Source organism: Myotis yumanensis, unplaced genomic scaffold, assembly GCF_028538775.1.
Source record: "Myotis yumanensis isolate MYYU_CA2020_CCGP unplaced genomic scaffold, mMyoYum1.0.hap1 SCAF_12, whole genome shotgun sequence".
Lineage (NCBI taxonomy): Eukaryota > Metazoa > Chordata > Mammalia > Chiroptera > Vespertilionidae > Myotis > Myotis yumanensis.
In genome coordinates, this window is record NW_027223763.1 from 29,817,869 (window position 1) to 29,828,400 (window position 10,532).

At 41.7% G+C, this 10,532-nt stretch overlaps 1 protein-coding gene across 5 annotated transcripts in view; it reads right to left on the bottom strand.

The window, feature by feature from the left end:
* UBAP1 (ubiquitin associated protein 1) overlaps positions 1-10,299 on the bottom strand; it is a 39,689-nt gene extending 29,390 nt beyond the window's left edge. For 3 of the 5 annotated variants that reach the window (XM_070431335.1, XM_070431334.1, XM_070431331.1), the window contains exons 1-2: positions 10,212-10,299; positions 1,909-1,949 (exon numbers count right to left, since the gene is read on the bottom strand). In XM_070431335.1, coding sequence (XP_070287436.1) covers positions 1,909-1,942 — 34 coding nt within the window. In that variant the 5' untranslated portion in view covers positions 1,943-1,949; positions 10,212-10,299. Of the gene's footprint in view, positions 1-1,908; positions 1,950-9,674; positions 9,782-10,211 lie in introns of all 5 variants that reach the window. The other 2 variants (XM_070431333.1, XM_070431332.1) reach the window with 1 other exon arrangement.
* Positions 10,300-10,532: the final 233 nt, after the last annotated feature.

The window sequence follows — 10,532 nt, forward strand, 5'->3', positions numbered from 1 at the left end:
AGTAATGCATTTTTGTGCTACATGACAACAGCTACAACATCACTAGGTGATAAGAATTTTTCAGCTCCATTATAATTTTATGGTACCACCATCCTATATTCAATCTGTTAACTACAACATCATTATGTTGCACTTTACTGTGCTTTGAAGGAGCCCTGTAATAAACCTTACACAGGATAACTTACCTGGCAGATCTGATGGCTGACCTGTACTAGTATATAAAATGCAAATTCCAGAATTTCAATGACTTAACTCCAAAGGGATTTAACAAAATATATGCAAGTAATGAGTGTAAGTATATATACAATGGCGATTTGAGATATTAAAGCTGTTGTATAGTGTATATAAGCAAGTTGACAGCTCAGTGCCTGCTGTACCACCTTGACTGAGGTGAGTCACACAATCAAACAATTTCATAATCAGAAGAGCAGACCAACACATGTTGCCAAGTTGTCTAGCAAATCATTCTTACAATGACATGATTTATAAAATGAAAGATCAGTTTTAAAACCCTTTTAAAAATAATTGTGTTGCTTGGATATTTCTGTTCTTTGATTCTTTTCTATATGAAAAGAGGTCTTTAATTATGACTTCTTAGGCACCTCCATTCCTTCCAAGTGCAGATAATAAAGTTTATAAATGCCGTATCTTAGAAAAAGATGGTAAACTATTAGTCTCTAGTGCAAAATTGTAATTACTACTATTGGTACTTCTATAATACATTGATCTACTGATCATGGTTTACTTGTAGTATATTACTTCCTTTTGGGGAGGGGCAACTTATTAGCTAAAGGTTTAGAATTTTTCATACCTGATATGGAGAAGAGCTATGACCAGGGAATGATAAATATTTCAAAATACTGCCAAAGAACAATGAAGCCCTTGCCAATGTGGCTCATTGATTAAAGCCCCAGCCCATGCACCGAAGGGTCTCAGGTTTGGTTCAGATCAGGGCACATACACCCAAGGTTGTGAGTTCAATCCCCAGTTGGGGCGTGTGCATGAGGCAACCAATCATATCAGTGCTTCTCCCCCGACTCTTCCCTCTTTTGAATCAACAAAGAAAACATCTAACAGTGAGGATTTAAGAAAAAGAACAAAAAGAGGCAGCCTCCCTAACCAACTCTGGTAATTACAAGCACAATAAAACACAGAGAGACTAACTATCCATTTGAGGAAATATTTCAATATTAAAGCTATCTATAGAAATGACTCACAGACACAGAGAACAGACTGCCGGTTGCCAAAGGAAAGGGAGGTTGGGGGGGCTAGATAAAAAAGGTGAAGGGATTAAGAAGTAAAAATTGGCAGTTACTGCATAGTCACAGGGATGTAAATTACAGCATCAGGCATACAGTCAATAATACTGTAATAACAATGTATGGTGTACTTGAAATATTTGGGGGACTACCTTGTAAAGTATATGATTGTCTAACCCAGCCGTGGGCAAACTACGGCCCGCGGGCCGGATCTGGCCCGTTTGAAATGAATAAAACTAAAAAAAAAAAAAAAAGACTGTACCCTTTTATGTAATGATGTTTACTTTGAATTTATATTAGTTCACACAAACACTCCATCCATGCTTTTGTTCCGGCCCTCCGGTCCAGTTTAAGAACCCATTGTGGCCCTCGAGTCAAAAAGTTTGCCCACCCCTGGTCTAACCACTATGCTGTACACCTGAAACTAATACAGAATACCGAATGTAAATAGTAATGGGAAAAAAATTCCAAAGTAAAAAATACATGTATTAAAGTTATCTGAAGCCCTAGGGAATGTATATGCTACCTTGTACACTTTTATTTTTCTCAAGCTGCTCATTTGAATAAACAAAAAGGAGCACTTAAATAAGTGATTTCAAATTTCTGATCAAATCAAAACTTAAAGCATAATATCTAATAGTCTACTTACCATGAAAATCTGCACCCAACTTCTTAGAAGCCATTTAGAATCTGAAAAACAAATATTTTTTAGACTCATGATGTCTTGAGAAAATATAAACAAATCATGACAAGAAAATTGGCTGGGTGGTTTAGTTGGTTAGAGCATCTTCCTGATTTGCCAAGGTTGTAGGTTCAATCCCCAGTCAGGGCACACACAAGAATCAAACAGTGAATGCACAAATAGATGGAACAACAAATTGATGTTTCTCTCTCTCTAAAATCAACAAAAATAAAAAACTTTTAAAAAAATGTTTTAAAAAGAAAGAAAATTGAAGCTATAAAAAGGAAACCAGAAGACTAAAAGGTAACAGGACTGACATAGCCCTCAAACTTCTCAGTTCCAAAATCTCAAAAAAGAAAGCAGAGCCTGGCCAGTGTGGCTCAGTGGTTAAGCATCCATCTATGGCATGATTAGAGTCCAGGTGAGGGCACATGCCCAGGTTACAGGCTCAATCCCCAGTAAGGGGCGAGCAGGAGACAGCCAATCAATGATTCTCTATCATCATTGATTTTTCCATATCTCTCTCCCTCTCCTTTCCTCTCTGAAATCAATAAAAATATATTTTTTTAAAAAGACAGAAATTTCTGAGGTGGGAATGAATGACATACAACCTTTGTACTATTTTAATTTTGTATAAAATTTTTTAAAAATGAAGGCGGGAAAAACATAAAACCACACATCTAGCTTAATATTATCTTTGCACTTTCAACCCCTAGATAAGGAAGTAGGTGCAAAGTCTTTTCTTACACAAATACTCTCAGCTCTTCAACCTAAAGTTTATCTCCCTTGATATGGTATGGTGTTTAATTTACCTAAGACATAAGCAGAAAAAAATTAAGACTAAGTATATGAATTTATGGTATGGTATCTATTAGCCAGTACTATAGCATATTGCAAGGCATCATAGTGAAAACATTTTTATTTTCCACTGTAACCTTTTTTTAAAGTAAATATACTGTACCTATTTGTAAAAATTACTCAAAACAGAATAAAAATCTGCAAAGGATCTTTTTTTTTTTAGTTTTGTTTTTTAATCCTCACCCAAGGATATGTTTTTATTGATTTAGAGAGAAAGAAAAAACATTGATCAGGTGCCTGCAGTACTCGCTCTGACTGGGGAACGAACCTGCAACCTAGGTATGTACCCTGATAGGAAAATGAACCCTCCACCTTTTGGTGTACGGGATGACGCTCCAACCAACTGAGCCACTGTCCCAATTATGTTCCAATTAATTGATTATCTGCCACCCAACCAGAGCTGGGATTTTTTTTTTTTAAAGAAACAGACAAGTTTATTTTAAAATTTACATGGAAAGGCAAAGGAAATATAATAGCCAAAACAATTTTGAAAAAGAAGAAAGTTAGAGAATTTACCATCAACTTACTATGAGGCTACACTAATTAAAAGACAGTGTGGAAATGGTATAATGATATCGCATAGACCAACAGAACAGAGTCCAGAAACAGACTCATACACATATAGCCAAATGATTTTGTTTGTTTGTTAATCCTTACCCAAGGATATTTTTTCCACTGAGTTTTAGAGAGAGTGAAAGGGGGGAGGTAGGAATGGCAGGGAAGGAGGGGAAGAGAGAGACACACAGATTGGTAACCTCCCACAGGTGCCCCAACTGGGGCTGGGGATCGAACCTGAAACCCAGGTACATGCCCTTGACAGGAAATCAAACCTGCAGCCTGAGACCCTGCAGCGCTCAGGCCAACAGAGCCAGCCAAATGACTTTAAACAAAGGTACAAAGGAATTTCAAAGGGGAAAGGTTGGTCTTCTCAAAAAATGGTGCCAAACATTCATATGTAAAAAAAAACCCACCTTTAATCCATACCTTGCAATATATATACAAATTAACTGAGAAGGATGGAAAGATCCTAGCTAAGGGCTACAGGGGTTCTTTTAGGGGTGATTTTCAAAGAACCAACAAACCATAATGAAAATGATTTAACCTTTTATATGTGCAGAAGACATTTCATAGGCTCTTACAGGCTCTAGAGTCATCATTATGTACATAAACCACAACAATACAGTGAGACTTTTGAACCTTGAAGCCAGATTCTTGACAGCCTGAACCTTCCCACATAGGCACATACCAAAAATGTGTTTTTTCCTAAATCTTTGATGGGAAAGAAGCAGTATCTAAGCATCCAACCATGAGAGCTGTGAATATGCTCAGGAAATGAGCATTTTCATCTTGGTGTCCTAATATTTATTGATATTATTGGATATCATCGGTCATCAAAGAAGCAGCTGTTTTTGAGAAGCAAATGGCTGCTTGAGCCCCTGATTTAATACATAATTTTGGAAACCAGCTAACATCAGGGATGTTTTAAAGAAGCTCTATCATAATGAGATATCACCTCACACCTGTCTGAAAGGCTATCATCAATATATCAACTAACAAGTACTGGTGAGGATGTAGAAAAGGGAACCCTCATACACTGTTGGTGGGAATGCAGATTGGTGCAACCACTGTGGAAAGTTACCTCAAAAAAACTAAAAGTTACCGCCTTATGACCCAGTGATTCCACTTCTGGGAATACATTCAAAGAAGCCCAAAACAATAATTGAAAAAAATATATGCACCCTTATTTCACTGCAGCGTTGTTTACAAGAGCCAAGATTTGGAAGCAACCCAAGTGTCCATCAATAGATGAGTAGATAAAAAAGCTGTGGTATATTTACACAATGGAATACTACTCTGACGAAAAAAGAAAGAAAATTTTACACTTTGCAACAGCATGGATGGATCTGGAGAACATTATGATAAGTGAAATAAGCCAGTCAGAGAAAGACAAGTACCATATGATTTCACTTATATGTGGAATTTCATGAACAAACTGAATTACCACACAAAACAGAGACAGACTCATAGATAAAGAACATGGAGACAGCTCTGGGGTGGGGGTCAGGGGGTAGGGAAGGTGGAGAGATTGAACGAAAAACATAGAACTCATGGACATGAACAACAGTGTGGAGATGGGGGAGGGAGTGAAGGTGGAAGAGAGCATAGAGGGGATAAACAGTGATGGAAAAATTAAAATAAAATAAAATAAAAAATGTTTAAAAAAGAAAAATATAAATAGAACCAAGATGGTGGAGTAGATAAATGCCTGTACTCGCTGCCTCCCACAACCACATCAAAATTACAACTAAAATATAAAACAACCATCATTCAGAACCACCTGAAACCTGGCTGAATGGAAGTCCTACAACTAGAGAAGAAGAAAGCACATTGAGACTGGTAGGAGGGCTGGTCCAACACCCACATGTGCCATTTTTTTAATTGGGAAGGAAATCGTCTTTGAGGAGGCCACCCATGAGGAACAAGAGGTCCTGGCCCCACACCAGACCCCAGCCCAGGGTCCCAGAGCTGGGAAGAGAAGTCCCCCGCATCTACAGGCTGTAAAAATCAGCAGGGATTGTGGCTGAGTGACAAGGAGGCTGCTGAAGACCCAGGTGTCCCATTTAAAGGGCCTGTGCAAGAACTTACTTGAATTTCCAGCACCAGGTGGCTTTGGGGGACCCAGACACATATGGCATGCCACTACCTGGGGCCACCTGGCAAGAGCTACAGAGGGATTTGCAGATGACTTGGAGGCCCAGCAGTGAAGCAAAGCTAGTGCTAGGTCTTAGGTCTTTTATTGATAGGTTTGGGTATACTTGTCACCAGCTGTAGCTTGTTTGAGAGATTTTAGCAAAGTCTGAAACCTGAGCCAGGACAGGCCATTCAAATGAAAAAGCTGCTACAAACAGCTTGGGTGGGGCTGCAAATTGGATGGGGCAGAGTGTCAGGGAATCACCAAGGCAGAGCAAACAGTGTGCTCCAGGCTGATGGAGTCTCAGATACGGCTGCCAGTCAGCCCTGTGATAGGGGAGGTTCCAGCACAGAAACAATGACCCCTGTCAGCACCCCTGTCTGGAATAAAGCCGCCCCCAAGTTCCTGCCCCAATGCACCTCCCTGGAGGCCCTAGAGCCAGTGCATCCCGTGGACAGCTTCAGATCATACTAGGTTACAACTCTACACATCCACAAGTGACACACTCAAGAGGCAGACTCAGTGAGCACCAAAGCCCCACTGAAGCAAGCCCTGCTCCATGTCTTTGACATTCTCACTAAGATCCTTAGAAGTCTCATGACAGGTCATAAATTGAAAGGATATTTGCAACCCATAAAATAACAAATAATTAGTACTCAAAGTATATAAAGAATTCTTAAAAATCAATCAGAAAAAAACAACTCAATAAAAATAGGCATAAAACTTCACAGGAACACAAATGGCCAATGAACATATGAAAAGATGCTCAATTTCATAAAATGCTAATAAAAACATAATAGATACCATTTCAAACACACTAGATTAGAAAAAAATTTTCAAGTCTGACAATATCAAGTGTTAGGGAGGAAGTGAAGCAACCAAAACACACACTGCTGGCTCTTGACTCAATAAGCACAATATTCACATTTACCATGAGCCAATTCAATGACTCAAAAACTGGAAGTGTTTGGTAAGTATTAAGCAACTGATAATGACCAATCCAGAATTCTGAGAACATGTTCGGATTACTGCCAAATACAAATTTTGGCCCTTAATAAACTGGGTCCAACCTGACTCAGCAATACAAGTAAGAAAACTTTTAGTCCCTTATCCAGTTTCTCTAGCTTATTTTGTTAAGTACAAAAATAGTCATTTACTCCTAGAATACTGAAGACATCTTAATTGACTAAAATTTTAGTGAAGTACTTATCATTGTAATAACACTACTATTTCAATGAGAAGGAGGAGTTTTAAAGGACATAACTTTAAAATAAAAAAGTGCTTACACTTTAAATTTATTTCACAGGAATTAGAATGGCTCTGTGACCACTTAAAAGGGACAAAATGGTGTAATAGATGGGCATTAAAATTAGACAAATCTAACCACTTTATAGCTGTAACCTTAAATTACTTAATTCTCTGATCCTCAACACCGAAAAGGTGCATATCAAACCTGCCTACCTGATCAAACTGTAAGGATTAAGTTATGTAAAGTGTTAACAATGCCTAGCTCATCAGCATATACCCAGTGTTAGCACCTTTCCTTTTGCAAATCTTGCTACCTTCACCTAAATTTTTAAAGCCTGAAATTACAACTCTCAATTTATAGGAAAACATTACTCTTACATTCAAATTATTTTCCAATACTATAAGAAATTGTGGCTATAGGTTAGAATCTGCTCCTTACTTCTTTCTCTATCTGAAAGGCTTTTTCGTATAAGCAATTAAGATTCTGGAAAAGATAAATTTTTTCACTTATCTTCATGATACAGAAGTAGGGATTCTCATGCTATATGAGAAACTAAATCCAGTTAATTTCTAAACTTCAAATATTTTTGCCCTAAGAAAAAGCTTCTTTAATACATTAAGATACTACACAATACCTTATGCATGTATTGAGAAAGATTGTTTAAAGAAAATTACCTGATTAATGATGAACTGATGGTTGGTTTTATGGTTGGTCTATGGGAAAAAGTTCACACTAAAATAATCTACAGTGGGGCCTTGACTTACGAGTTTAATTCGTTCCATGACAGAGCTCATAACTCAAATTACTCGTATGTCAAATCATAAAGTGAACGAGTGAGACACGTGATGCTGGGCTGATGTTGTGGCGTTCACTGTGACGTTCGCTGCGCCAACTAGCGGTGGGGTATCTGAAGCTGGCTCATGACCCGAATTTTAGCTGGCAACTCAAAGCAAAAAATCGGCCGAGAGAAGGCTCGTATCTCGAAAAACTCGTTAGTCGGGACACTCCTAAGTCAAGGCCCCAATGTATATAGATAACACTTTATCTTCCAATGAGGCCATAGCAAGTTATTTGCTACGCAGTGATAGAGATGCTCACTAAAGAAACAAACTCCCATTTCCATAATTATAATGACTTATTAATGCAACAATAAGCATTCAAGAAATGTTTAATAACTAACAGAAAGAACAGGGCAGAAAAAAATGAATAGGATGGGTTAGAAATAAAAATTTAATTTATAAAATTCCACTTAAAGCCCTGGCTGGGTAGCTCAGTTGGTTAGAGCGTCATCAAGATATGCCATGGTTGTGGTGCATCTTGGTCAGGGCACATACAAGAAGCAACCACTGTCCTGGCCAGTGTGGCTCAGTTGGTTGAGCACTTGGTTCAATTCCCGGTCAGGGTACATGCCCAGGTTGTGTGCTCTATTCCCAGTGGGGGTCTTGCAGGAGGCAGTCCATCGATTTCTCTCTCTCTCTCCCTGCTCCTCTCCCTTCCTCTCTCTAAAATCAATAAAAAACAAAAAAACCAACCACTGGATGCATAAATAAGTAGAACAAACTGATGTTTCTCTCCCCTTTCCTCTCTCTAAAATCCTATATAATAAAAGCCTAATATGCAAATTGTCCCCTCAGGCAGTTGTTCAACCGGGAGTTGGACTGGGAGACCTCGACTGGGAGACCAGGAGTTCGACTGCTCACTATGACATGCACTGATCACCAGGGGGTGACACCACGCTGGCAGTGGACAGCACCTCCTCCCGATGGGCCCCAAAGAGAGCAGGACCGCGGCAGGATGGTGGAGCAGGTGAGCGGGCGGTGCCAGGCCAAGGCCGGTGTGAGCGGGGACCCGATCGCCCTGCCAATGACCCTGCAGACAACAACCAACAGCGGCAGTAGGGGGTGGGACCGCTGCCCAGCTCCTAGGCGCTGAGGGAGCCAGGCAGGGGGCCCAACCCTGATCTATTGCCCCGCAGGTGGGATGGTGGAGTAGGTGAGGGAGCCGCGCCAGGCCAAAGCAGGGTGCCACGTGGGGCTGTGGGGCTGCAAGGCTGTGGGGCTGCGAGGCGGAGGCATGAGATGAGGCCTGATCTCTGCAGGCCACCCCAAGGGACCCCCCCCCACCTGTGTACAAATTCGTACACCGGGCCTCTAGTCAATAAATAAAAATTTTTAATTCCACTTAAAAGTAAATAATGACAAATTTCAGAGAGAAGGGGGGGGGGGGCAGGAAGTGATTAACCAAAGAACTTATATGCACATATGCATAACCCATGGACAGACAATAGTGCAGTGAAGAAGGGAGGACAGGAGTGGGGTAGTGGGAGTAAGTGGTGGTTAAAAAGGGGACATCTGTAATACTTTCAACAAAAAGATAAATAAATAAAAAAGTTAATGCAGACAATGTAATTCTTTAGACTTTGGACACTTTCAGTCCAAAACATTTGCTATAAAAATTCAGAAAGTTTCAGTTTAACTTGTTTTGAGACATTAACTAAAGAGCTAGCTATCACTAAAGACTAAGTGCCCTGTTTTCCCCACCACCAAATCTGATAAAATTTTTATAAAGAGAAACGTCCACTGTATCTAACCTAATTCTCAAATACTAATACACAACTGAGGATAGAGAGAAAAACACTCATTTAATAGTTAACTAAATTACCAAATCTGGTTTGCAACCATGGTGCCTAAAAACTCTCAAAATTCTCGGCTTCATATAAAATCTATTTTTTATGTTCAGTCATACTTTAAGAGGCTACTCTGGAATCCAGTCCATGTGGCCAGAACACCAAGGCCAGAGAGCGCTGATACAGATCAAATAAATGAACTGTAACTTGATGTTCCGCAAGAAAGATCTGCGGTCGTTTCAGAGGCCCAGGTGGACGGTCCAGGTAAGTCTCCACCCAAGAAACAACAAGAGGCAAAGTAAACATACCTGGAGAAGGCCTGGCCATGTCAAAGGTATCCCCAAAGATCACTCAGCCCGCGGCTGGTCGACTCCCTTTTTTCTCCCCCATCTCGTCACCTCAGGAAGAACCAAATCTGCGCCGCGCGCCCCCAACTCACCCTCAACTCCACACCACTCACCTCCCTGACTAACACCTGGGTCCCCCTCCCGGGCATCCTCCAGTTTCCACCGAGCTCTCACTCCACCAAGAGAGACCGATGTCTACACAGCCTACCGTCCCGCACGTATCAGTCCCCTTCATCCGAATTCACTTCCCCACAACCCATCTGCCCTCCGCCCCTTCAACTCTGGCCCCTCACGCCGGCCCCTCTCCCTGAAGCCTCCCCGAGGCACGGTCTCCGGCCTCTTCTCACTCCTACACCCTCAGCTGCATCTCCTTCCATCCAGCGGGGCCTCGAGCCTCTTCCCCGGGTTCCCTCCCTCACCCGTATCCCGGGACCCGCGCCCTACCCCCAAAGCCGCCCCTCCTCTCCCTGCCCCAGAAGGAGGCGCCTCCCCCCTCACCTGACGCCGCTGCCGCCGTCGTCCCGGAAGCCGAAAGGTGCTGGCGCCGCCGACCTCCCACGCTCGGTCCCCGCTGACGGCCTCTAGGGAGAGCGAACACCACCACTTTCCACTCTGTCCGCCCCAGGCCAGGCCGTCACCGCAGCCGAAGCCAGTACCACAGCCGCCATGTTGAAGTCCTACTTCCCTCCTCCTTCCCCTCACCGCTCCGCCCCCTTGGGCGTCTGACGTCATGACGCCTCGCACCACGCCCCTCGGTCCAGTGGGAGGAACCGACGTGACGTAACTTATCTCCCTTTTAGTGCCAAACAGCTGCTCCTA